Source organism: Athene cunicularia (assembly GCF_003259725.1).
Source record: "Athene cunicularia isolate RWA chromosome 2 unlocalized genomic scaffold, athCun1 chr2_part1, whole genome shotgun sequence".
NCBI classification, from domain to species: domain Eukaryota; kingdom Metazoa; phylum Chordata; class Aves; order Strigiformes; family Strigidae; genus Athene; species Athene cunicularia.
In genome coordinates, this window is record NW_020799095.1 from 48232572 (window position 1) to 48256014 (window position 23443).

The 23443-nt window shown below is 37.1% G+C and overlaps 1 protein-coding gene across 4 annotated transcripts in view; it reads right to left on the reverse strand.

Annotated features, from left to right (window-relative positions):
* CTDSPL (CTD small phosphatase like) overlaps positions 1 to 23443 on the reverse strand; it is an 82749-nt gene that overhangs the window by 21405 nt on the left and 37901 nt on the right. For 2 of the 4 annotated variants that reach the window (XM_026841890.1, XM_026841893.1), the window contains exons 2-4: positions 14626 to 14780; positions 6888 to 6920; positions 72 to 173 (exon numbers count right to left, since the gene is read on the reverse strand). In XM_026841890.1, the coding sequence (XP_026697691.1) occupies positions 72 to 173; positions 6888 to 6920; positions 14626 to 14780 (290 nt within the window). Of the gene's footprint in view, positions 1 to 71; positions 174 to 3396; positions 3451 to 6887; positions 6921 to 14625; positions 14781 to 23443 lie in introns of all 4 variants that reach the window. The other 2 variants (XM_026841889.1, XM_026841892.1) reach the window with 2 other exon arrangements.

Consider the following 23443-nt stretch of genomic DNA (forward strand, 5'->3'; position numbering starts at 1 on the left):
GAGGTTTAACAGTTCCTACAACATTCACTGACAGATTCAAGTTGCAAGAGATCACTTCTGAATTTACTTACCTTAAATGAACTGTGCACTAAAGTTTCATCTAAATCAATGACCACACACTTCTTCCCATAATCTGATGCTGTCAGTTCTGGCAGGAGGTATTTAGCTGGTGGCTAAAAACAAAAAGAAAAGAGGAAGACAACAACAAAAAAGTAAAACCTCTATTGAAGGGGCACTCTTCTGCCAACTTACTATTCTAGTAATTACTAGGAACTGAAATATATGACTCAAAGTTTAATGTTTTTTCTGGGCTCATCGCAAGTACATGTATGAAAATTAATGGCTCACACAATACCCATACAGACTTCTTCCCGCCGCCCCCAGATGTGAGACTTGTTAGAATGACCTCCAAAGCATTGGAAAGAAAGTGGTAAACCACCATTACTAGCTATAAAGCAACAGAGAAAAATAGGACCTTTGATACAATGGTATCTTTTTCCAGTGGCCCTCTTCCTAACGCCTCGGTTTTGGTTGCTGCTGTTATCCTATTCACAGCCAAGACTATTTCCAGCCATATGATACTGATGAACGTTTACACAAATTGGTTTTTTCTGTTTGCCATGAAAGATGATAAAGTGGAGAAATCAACCCTGAAGGAAGACAGCATTACTAATTTTATCTTCCAGGACATGTCTCCACTCTCATTTTTACCACTTGTGAGGGTGCTGACCAAGAGCTTTCATGTGGATTACAATCCCAATAAAGGCATTAAAATTGCAATAAAGAACCTAAACTAGGTTCTTCTACAGTATGCTGCCCTTACTAAAAAATGGTACCAATTACATGAATTGACAATTTTTCTGAAAGCAATGCAGACAGTCACATGGTCTTCCAATCACTCATTCCCCACTTTAACATCCCAATTTGCAATACAGTTATGTTACTTTAGACTTCGGTACTGGATACTTCCTGAATAACAGAAATGGGAGAGAACGCTTCCATTTGGAGCTGAAACACTGCTGCCACTCACTTAAAGAGGGGTTTTTTTTTGAGGAAGGAAAAGGACTAGCTCTATAGAAAAGTATCAGCAGGGAAAAGCTCAAGACTGAGAAGAAATTAATTAAGAGTTGGATACAGAACTCAAACTTCATTCTTTTGCTATCTTTTTATCTGTTCAGACAACATAGCTCTGGTAAGGATGCATCTATCATATTTTTTGTTCTTTTCAGTAGCCTTTTGTAGATGTGCTTGCAGAGACCTGAGGCCACCCCTTTGAGGAGAGCAGGTGACAAACAGATCAGTGAGACACCCCCTGAATACCCTACAGCAGCAAGTACAGATTATTAACAACTGATTGATTTCAGACATTGTCTTGATACGTACTGGTCAATGATGCCTAGTAAGTTCTTGTTTAAATGAAGTAATTATCAAATGAGATTCTGGACTTAAATAAAAGTGTCTTTAGCTAAAGCATAAGTTATTGGGGGATTTTTAGGAGTGCTCACTGAAACTGATTTAGTTCCTTACAATTAACATCAACGACAGTTTCTTCAGCTACCAAAATCAAAGCTGTTTTGCTTCCAAGCCATTTGTCTCAATGTATTTTCCCTTAGTACACATCTAATGATGACCTTCAAGAAAAAACAACTTCTGCTTAATACCTGTAAAGTATCCTTCCATCACAGTAACCTAAAAAGGCCAAAATTTATAGGACACCTTTTCTAGGTTATAGACATTCCCATGTATACACTACTTCAACAACTACTTGAATTCTACCTCTGCTTGTTTGCAACTAGGACCATATCTAAAGAACTTCAGTTTCTCACCCCCTATTTCAAAATCTAAAAGGTATTTAGAGACTTCACCTCAATTTTTCATAGTAAGAAGGATCCAGACTTGTTACCTAAATAGACTAAAAGCTTACTGAAAGAAAAATCAAACCCATTTAAAGACAATCTTCAGAACCCATGTTCTGATACTGATTTATTGTCTTTCAAGAGAAAAATATAGGAACATGCCAAGAAACCTTAAGCATTTTTTTTAAAGAATAATTCAGTTCATTTTTATACTCTTAAGACTGTTAGTCAGAATTTTTGACTAAGTTAATCTGCAAAAGAAGTTAAAAGACAGCAATTTCTTCTGCTATGGAATTCTTTTTCAAACTGAAAATATCTCTATATGTGGAAAATATATATGAAAATAGCTGTTTTTTCATAGAAAAATATGAAAAATATAAGCATTGTCTTATCACAGATATATTTGGGTTTATGTGGAAACTAGTATGCCTGTCATCAAGAAAAGGATGGACATACACAAAGGACTACAAAATGTGAGAACCTTCAACTCTGAAAATCTGAATTCCTTAACTGCACAGTGATGGACAGGCCGTGCCCATCATCTTCATCCACCTACAGCTCTGCTTTCTCAAAAGCAGTGACTGGGAGAAAAACAAGCTTACCTGTGGTATCTAGACAGAAATACTGGTTACTGCTAGTTTCACTCTCCCTTTTCAATACTGCCTTAGGAGATAATGTGTATTTATTGACCTTACTTTATCTAAGACTTCACCTCCAGGTTTATCCTGGGGAAAGTCTCCCACTGGGCACACCAACCTTCCTACAAGCTTTGGTGCCTTGAATTCAATCTGATCCTGTTTTCAAAGACACTGGGTCAACAAGTTAGCACATTTGAAGATCAGAAGAAATAAATTATCCAAACCTGTATCTCTGTTGCCCTCAACTTTGAAAACACATTTGCCCCCTGATAACCTAACAGGGATAAGTAAACTATTCCAAAGATGAAGGCACTGCAAGTTGCAAGACTTTATGCTAAACATTTGGTGTAGGATTTTGGAGCAAGGAAGACATTTCTGAGGCTTTAGGAACTTAAAGGGTTTGTATGTAGGGTATCAGTCCATTTGTTTTGCTGATCAAGCTTTCTGATCTAAAGCAATTTCCATGTCTAAGAGCAGCAAAGCTTTTAGGCAGGAACAAATAAGCATTACTCAATATTGTATTTTAATTTCCTCACTAATGGAGACATATCCAAGAAGAGTTCTAATTACCAGATTTCCACCACAGTTAATAGCAAATAGTTATGGATCTTTGATAATTTCTTTTTTTAAATATAGTAGCTTTAGAGATATCCAAGATGATTAAGAGTATTTAATTGTGGCTAACAGCAACTCATATTTACTATGTAATACTCTCTGGAAGACTGCAGACTACTACAGAACTCAGCAAAAAAATAACATGTGGTATCTCAGTACTGTAAGTCCTAGCTTGGTCTTCAGTTCCAACAAGACATAAATTGTATACAAGTTAAAGCTTTTAAACTAGTCACTGTTTGGGATTTATGCATTCCAGCCAGGTCTCATGGCTGATCAGCTTAACAGACCTTGTAGTGAAACGACTGCTGCACTGCTTCAGTCCCGTGGAAATAGTATATTCCCTAAGAAAAAAAAAAAAAAAAAGGGGGTGGTGGTGGCAAGAAAACAGGACTTCTGGTTGAAGCATAAACAGCTGGTCAACACAAACCTTTCAGAAATTTACTGTATAAAACATCATAACTTTTCTTCCCTGTAGGCCCCTATTTCCCAGAGAGACAAGTATCAGAATTAATAAGCCCTTTCTTTGTATACTGGAAATGTTGTCTAGACTAAGTGCAGCACATCAATTTGCTGTTCGTGTTCCCTTCAATTCACACTTTTGGTTGCACTCTACACAGCTAACAGCTTTATCCAGCAGTTATGCATAGAAATACTCTAATAGAAGACAAATTATTCCCACTTAAAACACAGCTGCCAAAAGATGCTAGCTCCTGTTATAAAACAGGCAGTTGACAAAATTTCTTCTAGAAAAAACTGTAACACGAATGTCTCTAAATGTAGATGACAAGGGAAAAAGCAGTAACCCAGTGATAAGATTTAACTTCTGCAGGGATTCTGAGGACTAATTTTGGTACCACTCCTTAACACCAGGATTTTAAATTGAACAAAAGAAATGGACACTTCAACTCAATTTAAAAGGTACATTAGTAAGGTTTTGTATTTTCATCTACCTTTTCATTCAAAAGAATGAAAATGAGTGCTGCAGTTGCAATGGGTCTACTTTGATTTCTCTACCACACTCCTTTTCCAATCTAAGCTGAGAAAAATCCATGAAAGCACAGGTATCCTGAGCTACACTCAATGTATTTTTTAAGTCAGGTCTATCACAGTGTGTCAGCTGATACTGCTTTTTCTAATTTCGGGTGTGTTTATTTCAGCTGTAAATAAAACATTTTGCTGTATTAGGAAAAAAATCAATTACACTGCTGTTTAATCTATGCCTTATCTGGAAAGTTTCAGAATATGAGATACAAACAGGATAAAGTTCATCTTTAAAAAAACCCAAAGTCACACTGTTTCTGTTTTCTGAGAACCTAACTTGAAGCTGGAACATTCCTTGCTTAGCAGTTATCTCTATCAATAACCAAGTGAAAATTCATATTAATTCAAATCTTTAAATTAAGGGCAATACAGGAAAAATCTGACTGAGCAGAAGGTATACTTCACTGATTTGCACATATGTACATAAAGCAATGGAAGTTTTCAAACAGGTGACCTCAACAGACTGCCAGATTTTATACATGCATGATAAAGCTCAAAAAAAGCTCATATTTTGACTGGAGGCTTCAACTTGAAAGTTTAATGAGTGGGGAGTGGGCAGTGCTCTTTTCAGAGTCACTAAGGAATTCTCTAAACACTTGAAGTGATTACATTTGCAATGAGCCTTATAAAAATAAACATCCAACTTAACTGTGACCAAGCTCTCTGTGCCTGTTTAGAAGATTTTTCTCCTTGCATGTACAATACATACAGTTCAAACAGCCTATTTCTCATCCATGACCCTATGTAGCAGAGCATCAAAAAATTCTACATTAATGGGTCTTAAACACACAGTTAAGAGTTGTCTCAGAGTGAACCTCTGAGCTCCAGTGCTCAGGACAAACAGCCCTTTTAAGACAGGCAAAAAGAACTGTTTTAATTTTAGGCATTTTTCTCATATAATGTTGTATCTTTGTTCCTATCACATTCTCCATACACATATCACTTCTGTCTTTATTTAGATTATTACGTACTAATGTTCACTGGCTTCTGTTTGACAGCCAGAACCACTCTGATATTCAGTAGTAAATGTCACACAACTGCCTGAAGGCGATGGTTGCTTGACAACACTTGCATGTCCTGCTGAAAGAAGGCATCAGATGGCAAGGGAGAGGAATGAGTATGCTTAGAGTCACCTGTTCAGTGAGAACTCTACATCATGACTGCAAAGAGAAGTTAATTTTATTGCCTTATTAAAGTGCTGGGAATATAGGTCAGCAAGATTACTGTTGCACTTGGTAGAAAAAAAAAAAACAAAAGAAAAAAAAAACCCTTGTTATCGTTCATTTTCCTACCACTACCCAAATCTAACAGAACGCTGCTTTAACATCGCAAAGAAAGTGTTCTAGCATGCTCATATCTGACAAAGCTGCACTCATTTGTTGTTTCAAATTTTTGTTCCATTTGAATTCTTATTTCATTAATACCTACACTCACTCTAAGGCAAAATTTTACTCCAGGTCAGAGCACAGCCATAACATGTTTTACCACTACAGCCACAAAACAGAAACTAGTAAGTATGTAAACGGAAAAATAATTTAGAAATCATTATTTTCATAGATCCAAATTTTTCTATTCCCAGTCTTGCATATATACAAATTACATGCATGCAAACATATGCATGAGCCATATTAGAACTAATTTCATATTAGAAATAGTAGGAAAGCAATAATTTCTAACAGTTCTTAAATCCAAGAAAAAATAGTGAAGGAGGGAAATGATCCACAGAGTTACGGCAGTCTCCTGATACTGCTGCACTGCAGCATGGACAGGTTTCTTATAGGAGGTCTTGTAATGTTGGGTTAGGAAGGGAAAGAGGAAAAAAATTGTATCTTGGGGAATATTCAGAGTCTTTAGAGGCTACGAAATATCTCAAGAAAGAGGGCTGTGTGAGTAACTCCACACATCAGCTCTGCTATTTCCTGGAAAACTCTGCAATAATTATTATAAACAGTAAAAGAGCTCAAAAAATTGTTTCCAGTTTTGAAAAGCCTAAGTCTTCATCCACACACAAAAGAAGTTTGGTTGTTTTTTTTTTTTTAAAAAAGAGCACCTTTTTGACCAAAAAAGGTTAAACAATTAAATTAAAAGCTCCAGTTTGAAGAACTTTTTTTTCTTTATTTTTATTTAGTTTTGAAAACTAGTTCTGATGCCAAACAGCATTCTAAGTTTAATCCAGGGAAGATAAGCAGAAATATTACGGCCCATAAAACAGCAGCTGATACTGAGTGCATCATCTCAAACGAGTGCAGTAATGCAGCTGTGGTCAGTGTACTCTTTGTTTCCCTGAAGTGGCTTGTTTCAAACAAATTAAGCAGTTTTTAACTCTTTTTTTTTTTTTTTTTTTTTTTTTTTTTTTTTTTTTTTTTTTCCAACTAGAATATAGGGAAAAATTAGAGGAAAAGGGTTTTTTATCTGTGTGTCACATAATGATGATGAGTCACCTTTTGTCTCTATTAAAATACTTTCAGACTCCTTCATGCATTTTCAAAATGATAGAAATTGAGAAATGAATTTAACTGAGATGCAAAATGAAAACCATATAAAACCCAAACTCTTCTTTTAGTTCCTGTACAACACGTGCAGTTCAGTTCACCTCTGAGTATATAACATTACAGACAGAACATAAAATCCTTTTGTTAACATGCAACACAAAACAGACCTGTTAGACTGCAACATAAGATGAATCAAAGCAAAAGTTATGAAAATTATTAAAAGAAAAAGGGATAAAAATACATACACTTGGTATAGGCATGACCTGCATCTGGTCACCCTGGGGAAAAAGAAAAAAAATCACTGTAAGGGTAATGGCTTTTAAGGGTAGAACAAAGGTTTGAAGCAGTAAACGTAGCACTCAAACATTTTAAACCACAAGTTTGAAGTATTCAAGAAACCAGGGTAAAAAGAAATAAAAACAGGACCTTGCATTTTAGTCGCTGAAATGGTTGGTTAGTGTATCGGCATTTATGGTTTTTAGAAGACTGGACTGGTAAAACCCATGCTATGATTAATAAGTGATGATAATAAGAAAGTACATGTATTTACTGTAACTTTTTCAGCCTTAAGATATACTATTGGGTATATTAGTCTATTTTCACTGCAGCAACAAGAAGCTCAGCCAAACCCTGATAGCAGGGCAGGAATTCCCACTCCTTGAAGTTGACTTCATTTGAAACAACTGCCCCAGGAAAAACAGCATTTTCACTTAGGCAACAGCAAAATGTCCGAGAAGGACACAATGATGATAAACTAGTCCAAGGAATCTCACTTTCTTCACCCAGAAAAAGACAATGGTATCAGTGCTCTTCCCATGGTCTCACTTTTGTATTGTACTTAGGAGAAAGCAAGACCGTCTTGGACAGCTTGACCTTTTCTTCTCATCCTGGGACCCAACATACACACACAAAGACAATTCCATTTACAACTTCCAAATGAAGAAGGATGGTCCCAGGTTTGCCAACTCAGTATGTAATACATTTTGGAAAGTAGGCACTGTATTTTCTAATCTTTCTAAACTTTCAAAAAACAAGTATTTGTTTTCTGGTGGGCACTGTACATGAAAGAAAGAAACCAACCTTTATAGCACAGATGTTGCTTAGGTAGATGATTTTATTCTTTAATTACTTAGATAACACAGGCTCTCATGACAAGCAAATTGACTATCTATTGAAAGAGCCGTTTTCAACGTTAGAACATCTTCTTTCAGCTGAAAAAGTCTTGTGCTCACTTGTTTTGGAGTCTAACATGATGTTGGCACATTACTGACAAAAATAATTCAATATTATTTTTAAAGTGCTCTTTTTACTGCTACAACAGCATAAATTTTTACTGAAGTTTGACCAAAATCCAGAGAAGCTGATGAAGTAAGCTAGAGAGTAGCAACTACTATGAACTATCAAGAAGTTTGCAGTAGTAAAAAGCATCTGATTTTTATAAAATCAAACACAAAAACTGGTAAGAATCCAAATTTTCCTCAAGATAATGGCAAAAAGAAATATAATTCAGCACATTAATATCTTGTTAGTGGAACATCATCTGAAGTTCATGGGCCATTTGAGAAAGGAGTGAATTTGAGTAGGTGGCAGTTGGATTAGCTGGCCTGTGATCAAATTGTTATCAAGGATATGGTTACGCAGGCAGAGCAAAAATTGCAAACCCATGTTTTGTTTTGAATGGCTTTTTTTGCATTCACTAGTAGAGAGAATAAAATACAACTGGAGCTCCTCTTCTGTCAAGAGATGAAAACAGAGCATGAGAGGTAAAGAGGCATATTCACTGTTCGGGTACAAGATTAGTTTACTCGTGGACACAAATATAGCTGTGTATCACATCAGGTTTTCCCACAGATTTCAAGAGACACCATGATGTAACTTGCTTTCGATTCTGACAATCTCTTGCCAATGGCATCCTGGCTTGTGTCAGCAATAGCGTGGCCAGCAGGGACAGGGAAGGGATCTGACCCCTGTACTCGGCACTGGTGAGGCCGCCCCTCGATTCCTGTGTTCAGTTTTGGGCCCCTCACTACAAAAAGGACATTGAATGACTCGAGCGTGTCCAGAGAAGGGCAACGAAGCTGGTGAAGGGTCTGGAGCACAGGTCGTATGGGGAGCAGCTGAGGGAACTGGGGGTGTTTAAGTCTGGAGAAGAGGAGGCTGAGGGGAGACCTCATCGCCCTCTACAGCTACCTGAAAGGAGGTTGCAGAGAGCTGGGGATGAGTCTCTTTAACCAAATAACAAGTGATAGGACAAGAGGGAATGGCCTCAAGTTGCGCCAGGGAAGGTTTAGACTGGATATTAGGAAGCATTTCTTTCCAGAAGGGGTTGTTAGGCGTTGGAATGGGCTGCCCAGGGAGGTGGTGGAGTCCCCATCCCTGGAGGCGTTTAAGAGTCGGGTTGACATAGCGCTGAGGGATGTGGTGTAGTTGGGAACTGTCAGTGCTAGGTTAACAGACAGATGATCTTCAAGGTCCCTTCCAACCTAGTTGATTCTGTGATTCTGTGAAGCAAGAGCTGTACTCCACAGTATTACTGTTAAACCCAACTTTCATGGGAATACAGAATCTAAGTTGCAAAAGGACTGGCATTACTGTTTGCTTTCTTTTTCTTGCAGAAATTCTTTAAAAAAAACAAGAAAAAAAGTGAATTTCCTAAGAGCAACCCTAAAAGTACCTATGCAAAAATCAAAATGGTAATGATGACAAATGGAAGAACAAGCAGAAAGATATATGGCAAGAATCTGCTGGTAAAGCATAAGTGTTTATGAACAGGCAAATGCTGTGAGAAACTTTAAAAACGTCCTGCCTCATTTCCTGATGCTGTGGAACAGGAAGGGAAGTAGGTCGTAACAGTATCATTTGAACTAGATGACAGATGACTGCATTTGTTGAAGTCTTTTCACAAGCTCCTAATGCTGGTAACAGGACAAAGCAGTTCTTAGAATGCCAAAACTTCCCCATTGTATCACTAAGATAACCCAGGAATTGATTTGTCCAGCCACTGAAAGCACTTTTTTTCTCTCATAGCTTAATATATACAGATGAAATGACAAATCCTACCTTTTCACTTAGCTACATAATTTTAGTTTGAGATACACATTTTCAGTACTGAGTCCATTCATTAATGCTGTCTACGGTCACGTATGGGATCAATGAACCTCAAATGACAGATCACACTCTTTTGCCTTTTTTGAGAACAATCTGTATTCAAAGATAAACTGTTTCATTTTCAAGAATAAACCCCTTAGAGAAGCAGCTGATCGAAAGAATGGATTTATCATATTCATTTCTTAACACAAAGCTTATACAAGACCACAATAGGTTCTTTAAAAACAATAATATAGTTACTATCTGACTCTTTCATTGACTTGGAATATCAAGCTCTGTCTCTTAATATAGAAAAATTTTTGGGATGCAAAGAAGGTCAAAATGAGTAGGCAGGGAGAGAGGAACCAAACATAGCTATTCAGAGGAGGGTTTTGTTTTCTAAACAGACCTGCCTTGCCACAATGCTGGTGGTAACCAACAGAACCAAACACTAGGAAGTTTCTTGTCCTGATCAGTAAAGGTTAAGCAGGAGACAGAGTGCTATTATTTACATTAATCTCAATTATATTTCTCCACACTGAAAAGCGAGACTAGCTTCTATGTCTATTTGGAAAGCATGCTGTTAATAGTCTCTCCATCAGAGAGTCTATGCTCATGATGCTCCTCTAGGTCTCTTGCATGAAGGACATACTACTTCTGACCTCAAGAACATGCTCCCTATAAGCCATTTTCCTCACTCTGGTGAATTATATTCACATGGGACAGAGAAGATACTTTTTCCTCCACTGTGTTATAAATAGAGATTCTTGAAGCAGACAAGAGTGTTGGAGACATGACAATAGGCCATCGAAACAGCTTTCCAGCATCACCTTGGAGATGACAGCATTGTGCAGAAAAAAGAAGTGGGGAGAAGGAGACCTAATTTTTGTAGTGGTTAGGATAAATGAGGTGTAAATTCGACTTGACCTTTCTGGCTTCATTCCTGTTACAGGGAAAGCAGCGGGGGCAGCTGCTGCCCCCAGAATAAACCTCCTTCTAATTCTGTCTTTTTCCCCATTGAGTGTGGATCAAGACCTCCTCCTCTAATCCAACAACTATAAAAAACCCCTTTCCTCATTCATGCTTCATCTTGTTGAACATGAGCCATCTGCCCTATTTGGATCTAACTGTGAAACAAAAGCAAAGATGACTCTAGTGGAAGTGGGTTGTAATTGAAATGGCAAAGTGCTGATAGACTTGTCAGAGCTCCCTCAGCCACCACGACTGAAAGCAAAGGTAAGAAAAAGCTAGCTTGCATCTAGCTTCTCTCACCTTTCTCTATCTGGATCCCTCTTTGAAGCCTACAGATGAAATCTGTATCTGAAAACACTTCAAAACTCAGGTAACAAACTAACCCAGAAAAAAAAACCCCTCACATTCAGAAGCATGCCCAGAAAATACACAAATTGAGTCAAGGTGCTAACTGAAGAACAGAAACTGAAATTTGAATTTATTCAGAAGAAAACAAAAAAAACCTTCCCTCTCCCTACACTCTGGCCCCTAAAGAAAAAACTGTCTGGAAGGTGTTGGTGAGCTGCCTGCTGCTGAGGAGGCAAGAAAAAATTAGCAAGTATTTAACAAGGCTTTACATTGTGTGCTCCCAATGACACATCTGGCTTAGCATCCAAGCTGCAGACAGGCTGATATACCCACTGTAATAGGTATTACATCTTAGAATACATCTTTGTGCTGCACTAAAAGCTGTTGTATTTTAAGAAAAACAAATGTACAATAGTTTCAGTAAATACAAGTTATTATTGAAAAATGCTGTATTGAAACTTCAGAGACAGAATGGACCATTCATTACCAGTATTAGAGTCACACTTGGACAAGCAGCTGCTCTCCAAGTAGAAGGTTTAAAACGAACTCAATACTTTAAAGAAGTTTTTGGGCTTTTTCTCCCCCTAACAGAACAGAAGTCCACACTTCAAACCCATGCTCAGTTTAGTGTTTCTTTCAATCCTATGAAGTAGTGACATGACACTTCATTTGCCAAGCATAATCAAGTCACATAATTTGGTAAAATACTAAGTGAAGCACTGATTCATGTGAAGCACTGATTTCACTTTTTTCTAATACAACAAAATAATAATAAATTTTAAATCACACAATTACTCTGAACAAAATTTCAGAACTGAGTTTCCAATTACTTTATAAAATACTCTTCCTTGCTTTCTCTTATTTATAACATGTTAGCATTTAAAGAATCAAGACTACTAATTAAAAGGATGTTCGCTTGTCTCATCAACTTCGAGAATATGCCAGGAGCAACACAGAACAAACACTGATTTCCTGTTAAACCAGCAGAAGCTTTCTCCATTCTTTTCCTTCCTATGAATTCTTTATCACCAGTTTTCATGTAACACCTCTACTGAACACTAAAGACAGAAGGAAAGTACATCCAAGCCATTTTACACTAGTGTCTAATGGTAATTATTTAAAGTTATTGTGCAATTTTCTTTTTCCATTTTTGAAGAAAAGGGTCCCAACACATGAACTGACTGGGCCATTACATCAGAAGTCACCTGTGATGTAATAAATAATTAATAAAACATACAAAAGAGAAAGCAGGTAAGTGACAATTTGAACAGCAGCTATTCTATTTATACTACTCTAACCTGGCAGGCAGAATAATGCAAAATGAACTTTAATTAAATAGCAGAGGAGTTTAAGCAGTGTGTTGTCAGACTTCCTTTTCTAAAACAGGTAATTTTGTTATTTCTGAACGTTTAATTTCACCAATTTAGAAACTGAGGCTCACTGTTGCATGTACTTTCCCCCAACTTATCACTTCTGAATCTAGACAAGATGCTCGGTGTAACTCGATCAAATCCAGCCAACCCGCACAGTTCTAAAACACAGCGCTAGCCTGACGGTGTAAGGATATTCAAAAATACCGAAGTCTTCAATGTTGTTTTTCTTTCTTTAGAATTTCCTACTTATGTTAACCACATTAGCACTCAAAATAAAAACAGCACATAAAAACACATACAAACTTACTAGTCTTTAGTACTGCATTTAAAATAGAAATGTCACAGACTTATTTGCACTCACTTAAGAACTACTGAAAAGCTCAACTATACTTAATTTCTTCTAGGAAGATCTGTATGGATCTGAGTACCTTTCATTCTACTTGAAGAAAATGCACTCTTTAATTCCTTGAACTTTTTTACGCTAGCAAGCTGTAATCTGGTAATTCTACACATTCTGTGATTTATATCTTGGGCTCATGTACAAGTACTGCACTGCTTCAGGACTGCTCATTAAGGTAGCACAAGTGAGGATGGAAACTTCTGTGAACATACATGCAATCACTTGCTCAAGGCGTAAGATATATTTAGAAAGTAATTAAATGTTTTACAAAATGCAACCTGAAAACTACTGACTCCAGACCATTTAAACTCACATATTCTATAGAAAAAACAAACTCTTCATTATGCTTTTCTTTCTCATGAACTCCCATTTTCTCTCAGCTGCAATTTTGCTAACAGTCTCCCTTCTGCATCCTTTCCGTTCCCTAGCATAACTCAAACGGAAATTTTACTAGTTTCCCATTCCTTTTGTTTCTCAGGTGAATGTGCGCATACATGCTACACAGCACTCAGCTTTCCCTTCAGCACATCTAGGCTAGATTTCCCTCATTTCAGTCAAGTACCTTGGTTACAGAAAGAAGTCTAAAAAGACACATATAATTCCTTCTCTTGGCAGTGAAAGTTTCAACACACTTTACCTCTGTGTGAGCAGTTTCAGCATGAACTGTTGCAGTTCAGTCTTTATCTCCACATGTATTCTTAAGTCTCCATCATTTTAATTTGCTTTCCTTTCCTCTCTCACACCAAACAGTTCCTCTGCTCTTATCTCCTGAGCTTTTCTTAATTCAAACATAACCAGCAAAATTCAAAAAATAATGGACTGGATGAGGTAGGTAAGAAATCAGCTGCATCAAATACAAAAAATTAATTTGAAGTCCAGAAGAGTGAAAAGATAGCGATATCTCTATTTCTGCCACTATTCCCCATCATGGATACGCCTATATTAGCAATCTCATAGAAGTCCTGGAAAAATGCAAGGGGAATGGGTTTTCAAGAGTCTAGCACTAGAGGAGTTTGAGGGTGCTGAAAACCAACACGGTATGGAAAAAGATGGCATTCCTGCATTTGCTATATTGAACTGAAATTTTTCAGTTCATAATGAAAATGTTCTCAAGTGTTATCAGATTTAAAAAGAACATATAAATTCATTAGTGCTGTGATTTTATGAATATGGCAAAGCAATATAATTACTAGAACTCAATGAAAGTAACATGCTGCTCTGACATTCAATGCTTTGAAGTGCTAAAAGTTTTTGTCAATTAATTTGACTGATTAGGTAAACAAAACTTAACCTGGAAAAATGTCAAAATCCAATACATGTGGACTCAGTGTGCATTAAATATAGGTGAACTGGTTAGGAAAAAGGTCCAAACAATTATAGCTCTCCTCCTTTCTGACCTGTTTTTATGTCACTGAAAACCCTTTCAACTGACATTCAAACAGGCTCCACTACATCCAGTGGACATATTTTAACCTTCTTGTAGTTGGGAAAGAGAAGCAAAGCTAATGAAAACTCACCATCTTAAATTTTGTAAGAAGTCCACATTTTTTTAGTGTCTTACTCAGGTTTTATATGTTGTTTGCCTATTAAAATGTATAATGCCAATACCCTTCATGAAAGTTAGTTTTAAATTGCAGCTGAATAGATAGTATTAGCAATTCACCATCAAAACAGTAATTTTTTTCTTTAACTCCTAATATGTTCCCCATGAGGAAAACCTATTAAAATAAACTTTCAGAAGCACAGAGTTAAACCCTGGTTACAAAAGACCTATATGTTAGCAAAATAAGAGAAAATCCTGACCTTCTGAAGTCCTCCATTCTCCTCCACCAAAGGAGGAAGAGCACTGGTGCTATTGGTAGATGGTGGTTCGACATTGTAGTCACGAAAGCAGCAGAATAAGGTGCTGAAGATACTTCGACTCCTCTGCTTCTTCAAGCTGATATTACATTGGGACACTAGGAAAAAAAAAATAGCAAAAAAATAAATGAATGTAGCACAGACTTAATTTTCCAGACTACAATGACTGAATTTGAAATACATGGTTATTACCTCAGATCCTTCTCAAGTCTTAAGATAACTTCACAGAGATTTTCCATCATATTGAGACTGTCCTTCTGTTCCAACACATTTTTTCCTTGTCAAAACTCACATGGTGACATTAGCCTATTACTGATCAACCTGGATCTCTGCACAATCAAAAGTTTTGCCATACTAAGATACTATACATTGAGAGTTTTCCTAGAAATATCCGAAGGAGATACTATGAATTACATTAAATAACCTGCTGCTAAAATAAGTATCTGAACTGAGGAAGAAAACAGGACTGATCTACAATAGAAGAGATGGCATAAATGCCTACTGATGCCCATGCATATTTTCTAGCCAAATACATGATCACATGTGGAACATTTAAACTCCTGAAAGGGTCAGAAAAGGATCTGAGATGTTTCCTCTGTCACTGTTTGACAGCATTGCTAGAGGACAAAAGACACAACACAGAGACAGCACTGTGAGCTGCGACACTGGCTGTAGGAGAAGGAAGTCTACAGAGGGTGTTACTAAATAAACAGGAGTCCTAGCCTTTCTTTTCAACTTGCTTATTGGTCTACAAGGCTAAAAAACCCTGAACTGGTAAAAAATTACATACAGTTCAATGAAAGAAAATGTAGCATTTTTAAAGACTAAAAACTGTAGATAAAAGCAATGGTTTGGAGAAAAGAAATGCACATTTAGTGATTTCCCTAAGATTCAAACTCCCAAGAATTTGATCTTGAACACACATTAAAATTTAAAAAAAGGTTGGAAAAAAGTTTTAGAATCTTTTAAGTAATACTTTATTTGGTCACCAAATATTTTAATGGTCTACTGTTAGCTAGATGTATTTGTTTCCTACACAAGACTGCAACACCTGACATATTTAGCACTCTTCCAGGGCAGGGACTGGCAGGTTCACCCTTTTCATCTTGTGCCTTTCGTGCAGCCCTTTTAATTTTGATGTTTGTTTATACGACTGCAACATATGCTCCTGAATACTACCCTTGCTAACATCACATGGTAACACGAGAGACAACCATGTCATATGCATCTTGTAAATAACTGTTTAACCACAACTATTACCATGAATACCATGCACACCTGCCAGAGTGTAACAAATTTGCAGAAACATGCATTTACAAATCCCCAAAGGATACCTGTGCAGCTATGAAGGACTTTTTCAAAACAGCACTCAAGAAAATTTGTAGCACAAGCACAAACAAGTTTGTTGCAGTATCATCCAGGCAAGGAGAAATCCTTTCTGATCTTAAACACTGAATGAAATATGCTGAAATTAGAACGGGAAGCATAGTGCTATATGTCATGTTCCCTGCAGCTACTGCCACAGAAACCTCCCTAATAATTTGTATTTTCTTTTCAGTGTCTACTTAAAAATATGACAGCAAATAGTCACATCTGAATGCTTAAAACCGAAATGCTCATACACCTCATTTACAATAAGTCTTTGTCTTTCATGAACTTCATAAGGTACAAGAACATAACATTAAACTTCATTCTGCGAACAATTTTAGTGCATTAAATAGTTCTTTCGAAGCCAAGACTGCATTTTATTAAAAAGTCTGATTTATATTCTAGGCTGGGATTGAGATAGGTCTTCAATGCAGGATCCATTTCCATAAAGTAAATAAAAAGTGTTAAGCAAGAAAAACTAATTACCAAATGTTTCTGTAAGCAATGCTGCAGAGTACTTTTGAGCTTAGTCTTTGGAAGTTTTGCATGGAATGCAAAAATTTACCTGAACTATCATGTTTGTTCCCAAACCTCATAATGCTAAGATCAGACCATGGATGGTCTGGACACACAAAGAGCATATTAACTGATTACAGGATGAAGTCCCAAATTTTCAAGAGAAATTCTGCCCAGTTAACAACTACAGCGTTTAATGGAAAGGAATGAAAGCAGAGATGATGCATGGGCTCCAATAGCTATGGCTTTATAAAGACACATGTGGCAAAGAGACACTGGAACACCTTGTCTCTAGTGATTCCTCAGATCTGTTCACATCTTGCTGCTCTGAGATGCTGTTTGGAGCAAGCCTTTCAACTGGGTATGAATTACAGCAGCATTTTTAAATTCATAACTTACAGCCTCAGCTGCACAGCAGATCAACAGAAACATCACCATTTAAGAATGAGCGTTTGTATCTTCTACATAGGGACAAAAGAGGCATTCAAAAAATGTCAGACAAAACTTACTGATTTTTTCAAATCTTTTAAGAATACTTGTCTTCCTTGATCAAATTATGCATTTCAAATCTGGTCACTCACCTTCACTTACTGAAATAGTTGTTCTAGGAAAAATAATCCTTCGTACTGTTTTTCAACTTGGCAATTTTGCCATTCATAATACAATGGTGTTTCAAACAGGTCTTTCCACTAATTCAGATGATATTTTAAAGAGACCTATTTTTTGTTTAAATAATGTATTACAGAGGCTTTACTGTGACTTAATAAATTATAATTTTGGATGCAGTATGGAACAGAAGTTATCAAGTGGCCATGTTGTATTGACATACACAGGTATTGCATACGTAGAAAAGATTTGCACTGTGTCTCATTTTTAGCAACTGTGAGCGTGTTATGCATCACAGAAAATAGTTTCACCTTCCTTAGTTACAGTGGACCACATGCAATACATGTACCATTTCCTAGATTTGCTTTTCTTGAAGCAGTGATAGCACAAATATAACAACTATAAAGGTGTAAAGAAGTATTAATATTGAATCACTACCATGAATTTAGGTATTCTGGATGCTAGCAAATTTTAAAGAGAAAAACACTGCAGAGGACAAAAAAGTCCTCTGTTCCTTAAAAGCCTATAGATAAGACTAGGTAGTAATGATGCTGGAATGGTAAACTGAATTATCTAAACTCCAAGCCTGAGCAGCATCCAGAATATAGAATTTAAAGGACTTTTTATTTTTTTCCCCTTCCATCTGTTGGGAGTTACAATCTCAGTTTCTGGAAATGATCTCCTATGACATCCACAGAGGTACTATACTCACTACCCCTATCACCACTGAATGCTGAAGACAGCTTGTAAGTGATCTTTTCTATCTTAAATACTGAATACCAAACACGTAAACACCGTGTACCGGAAAAGCCTAGGCAAAACAACTTTGCAATATGAAAACACATTATCCGTGAAAGCAGAGAAAACTGTAACCAGCAGATATCTGCAGAAGAGTTGCAGAAAGGAACAACACAAGACAGAGCAATGCTTTCCCTTAATACTACCCCAGGTACATTCTAACTGCAGTTTAAGGACCTTCTTACCTGAAGACATCAACTGTGTATGTAACTGTTCTCAGTAAATTCCTCTTTCATGACTTTATCCCATCACATTTTGAACCCAGGCCAAAAGTATCCTGTGGCAAGAAGGTCCACAGCTCAAACAACAGTTTAGCTGTTTCGTAACTCTGACAGTCCTTGTTTCTTATCTTTCTACTGTCTCCAATTCATATTTTTGAGCGGGAGGAGAGGGACTAGAAACACACACACAATATCCAGGATGAAAGGAAAGCACCATAAATTTATACACCCACGCAATGCTTTGTTCTCTTATTTTTCTAATAATTCCTAATATCTTATATGAGTTTGATAACAAATGAACATTGGGCTAATGTGATTTTTCAGAAGATCTTATTGTAACACCATGATCTCTTCATTAGTAGGTATTTCAGGCATCACTGCAAATGTAAATCAAAAACTCCTATCTATTCCCATGCTGAATATTTCTGGTGGCACTATGCTTAATTTCATCTGCTATTTTAGAGGCTAGTCGTTCAAAATCATGTTGCCTTCCTACAACTCTTCACAGTTAAGTTTTAAATCTATACACAGATGCACAAATACACACCCCTTTCCCTTCCAAATCTTATCACCTTATTTCCTTTTCTGTATGATTTAATGCTACACCAAAGAGCAGACTGCACAGATCCCTGTATAACTTTTTTCTCAGGGATCTCATGGAGGCCTGCAAGAGCCTTCAGCAAAGCACTTTGTCAAATTATCTGAATTTGTAGAAGATTATTTGCAGACAGTCAGAAACAGGAGAACAGCTCTTCCTGCCTAGGAGGGAAGTCCCTCTGGTGCATATTTTCCCTGATTTGAAAGTGCAGGGTCTCGCCTACAATTTCCAGATGCTATTTCTAAAGACTGCTCGTAACCTGTGTGGTACCCACTGCTTGCGGGTTAAGTTAATTCTTGAATTGCCTGTAAGTTTCTGGAATCAAAGACTGTCCACAGAACTGTGCTTATCAAGGTCTTCTGGCAAGCCCTAATGAACCCAGAGCATTACTAAGCCTGGGGAGGGGTTCAAGGAAAGATAAAGCCAGGCTTTAAAATAAATTACTGCAATCACATAAGCTAAATGGAAGATATGCAACCATACTGGCTGGTTATACAAAGAGAACAGGAAGAAAAAAACCCAAACACCACACTCCAATGCTATAATGGCAATTAATACAAGAGTATGCTAATAGAAGTAATCTACAGCATCTTCTCAAACCTCCTTTCACTCAAACCATCCTTTGGAGGCAGAAACATTGCACAGTTCCAACAGCAGCACAAGTTACACAGTAAAGAAAAAGCTTTTCCCTCATGAACTCTATTCTAAAGTAGTTTAGCTCAGGCTTCTCCCATCAAATTTTGCTGTAGTTGTGTGAAACTACAACAGATTGTTGTGCAGCTGTCATACAATAAACCCCTCTCTGCTGCAGCAAGCCACTATGGGATGACCGGAGGGCTCTTAATCCAGCCCACTCCTCTGAAATGCCTGAGCAAACTAATTAGCACTGAATTTTTCCTAATTAAATTAAAGCAATAGCCAGTTCTCCCAAATAATACAAACTGGGTAATAAAGAGACTTTCTGTGCGCTTACAGATGAACTTGCTAAACACAGTAAAATTAACATCTGTGTATCATGAACCCTTCATGAACAAGCTTGTTTGTAACCCAAAATGAAGAGACACAAGTCAGGATAAAAAGCAGTATTAAACAAAGCCTTTCTCCAAAAAGAAACTGCATCTGATCTTATTAGAAAAATAAAATTTTATAACCTTTATGACTCAGGATAGAAACAGTTAAGTAACAGAAAACCATTAACTTTTCTTATAGAGCTCCTGTTTTTGTGATGTATTGATGAGGACAGAAATTATTTTACAATACTTGGTGCCAAATCTGTAGATGATGCCCATATAACTTTTGCTTTAAATGCCATTTTCAGTTTATCATTAAAATGTTTTATCTTCCATTTAAGCTTTGCAGAAAATATACCAATAACAGCACTGTTACACACCTGAAACAACTGCCCACATTGGTTTAACATTCAAACATATATAATCCAAGGAAATTGCTCCATTTATATTCAGCATAATATACCCCCGAATTATCTTAATTTCAACTGAAGCTGGCAACCTCTTTCCCCCAAAAAACATTATTTAATAAACTTAAGGTTTTGTTTTTTCCACTGAAATTATTTCTTTGAAGGCATGAATCCCAGACTAGTTTAGTGGGGGGAAAAAAAAAAAAAAAAAAATCTTTCCAAACCATTTAACTCACCCTCCTCATCAACCCCTTTCCCACACACTGTATTAGTAGTCTGCCCTGGATGGATCTGCTTGCACAGCTAGGGGCCAATAAATAAAAGCTTAAATATGTAAGACAGGTGAGACATGGGGAAAAAATAACCAAGTAACATATTTTTACTTTTGAGACAACCTCTTCACTTCACTTTCAATAAAGTAGGTCACCACACTTGGATCTGAAAATATGTCAGTATGATTTATGAACTTTTAGAAATTTTATGAAAAATTGAACATTACTCTAGTTAACTCATTCCATGATGTTCTGGAAAATAAGTTCAGAAGTTGCACCAGTACAGTAAGATCAAATGGTTACACAAGAAAAAGAGAAGTTATTTACTAGATATCAGAACACTGCAGTTTACTTTCCATACCTGCGAAAGTCCTACAAAAATACACTTTCACGTAGTACCTAGGACAAAAGGAGAAGAATCATCGGGAAGAACATTAATTCAAGACAGCTAAAGCTGTATGAAGGAAAAAGACCTCTGCCTAACCAAACAAAGCCTTGGGAACACTTTTGTTGTATCAGCTTAAAGTAAAAAACTTCTTTTGCCCTACATAAATTATTTCTAATAGTCCTCAAATCTGGGTGGATTAAATATCTGCCACTGGTTATTGGACGCTCATTTTCTAGGGATCAGCAGTAGTGAAATTCTGAAGTAACTTTTTATATACACAACTGAGAACTCAGCACTGCTCTCTTTATATGAGGCTGTGATGCATCATGAGATAGATACAGCTAGTAAATGTTAGTAACAGCAACTGTACACAGAAGCCTCCTAACTGACAAGGAGGGATAAGAAATCATGAAAAGGCTCAAAAGAGCACAAAAACCTCACAGATCCCAAGGCAAATTCTAAAACCACAAAGTAGTTGGTACACTTCAGTCTGTACACTGAGTTTTGGTTGGACATACATATATATGATAGTAAAACCTTTGTATCGTGTGTCAGCTTCTCATATAAGCCATAATTTGCACACCCGTCTTGCAGTGTTGCAGTATTCAAGAAGTTAGACAGGTTGCTACTAGGAAATACTATGTTAAAAGAAATGCATCTGTCAGAGGCCAGGCAGATTCACTGGTTCAGGGGCATATGCATTTCATAATGAAGCTGAATAGTTAAAAACTGTTTTAACAACCTAATTAACCCGCTGAACTAAGTTTTGAGTGAAATACTTTCAAGTTCAAATTAGCACAGATTTTGGCCATCTCCTTTCCTGTTCCAGTGCTTGACAAGCTAACAGGGCTACACCGAGACCACTTCCAATTTCAAGAAGCAGCACATGTAGATTTGTGTCTTCACAAGACTGAAAAGTAGGTCTCCTTATGATCCAGGGAGGAACTAATTAACACTCAGCACTTTCATTTTCGTGCCTGTATCGCTTGCCACTGGAACAGCCAGAGACAGAAGATGGATGAAAATACAAAGGAGAAGTTAGGAGATGTCCACCTTCAGCAGTGTTCCAGTAACTCCTCCAGCAAGATGAGCTAGGGAGCTGCTGTACCATTGCCTTCTACGTGAACAGCTGGACAGCATTTAAACAGAAGCTGAATGTGCCCATCCAGCCTTGCCTGGGTCTCCTCTGAGCTAAAGGAGAGCCCGAGCTATGCTCAGTATCAGTCCTGTGCTGGCATCCATCCACCAGGTCAGCATGTGACATCCTGCAAGAGAGCATCAAGGATCAAGGGCCCGTAACAGGGTGCCCTGATCTTCAAGGCTGACCTGTGCACGTTTGCTTCCTTTTCACATAAGACTAAGTAGCAGATGAACACACTAAAAAAGTGCTACAAAGATACACAACGTTTTCTTAACAAATGTAATACATATACGCACACATATATGCATATACATGCAGTTCACAGTTGAACCTTTTCCTAGTTATTTTCTATTTTTGAGAAAAGCCACAGCACTTCATACATTCCGGAGAAGCCTATGGATATAAAATCTCAAAACATACACATGCTTAAAAAAATAAAACTAATAAAACTACCATCCGCTGGTAATCTTAAACAGTAACAGAGCTGTCACATTTACAAAGGACCAGAACCACTTGAAAAAAAAGATAAAGAATTAAAAGAAATACAACTCATCTCACTTTCACACTACACAGAAGGCAAGGCTGCAGTTTAGTGTGTGCTGGCGGAAGTAATCAAACTCCAAGTTTTTCTTCCTTTTGCTAAAACAAAATATTTCACTTCTTAAGTAAAATTCATTCAATGCAAAAGCAGTGCTTCAAAAGAGTTTAAGGGAAAAATAAAACACAGCAAACGATGCAAAAGTAGCTCCAGTACCGAAAGATTACTACCATTTTTAACTGAATGGAAAATGCTAACTGAACTACGCAGGCAACATTATGGAGATGTATTATGCTACAAAATAAACATAACTTTTTGCAGTGACATTATGGAGCCATGCTTCTGTACCTATAGTGCTTCAGTAAATTTAATGTTTAGTCTCAGCCACAGTAATCTATAAATAATGTAGAAGTAATATCCATAAATGTGATACATTTAAAGTAGCAGCACACCACGAAGATTCACTTGAAAAAGAGGTATTTTCTGTAAAATAAGAAAATCAAAGCATTTCAGAAGCTGCAGCATTTCTTCGCTGTTTGAGCAGCTCACTCTTTGCTCAATCTGGAGATTTTCCCAGCGCCGAGGTTTGGAGCGGCAGTTGAACAGGAAATACTGTGCAGTCTGTGCATGCATTACATTCCTGTCCCGCCCAGAGCAGGCGGCCAACAAACAAACCTTTCTTCTAGTAAAAAAAAAAAAAAAAAAAAAAAAAAAAAAAAGGCAGACTGCACAAAGTTCACCAGCAGATGTGGCCTATGATTCCAAACCAGCCTTTTCTGCTGACAGAAAGAATTTGATGCATTTGCAATGTTGGTGTAACGTCACAGTTTTGTGAAGCTGGATCAGCAAAGACCTGGAAGTTTAAAGACGCAAAATCTGCAATGCTGAGCTTCTGAAG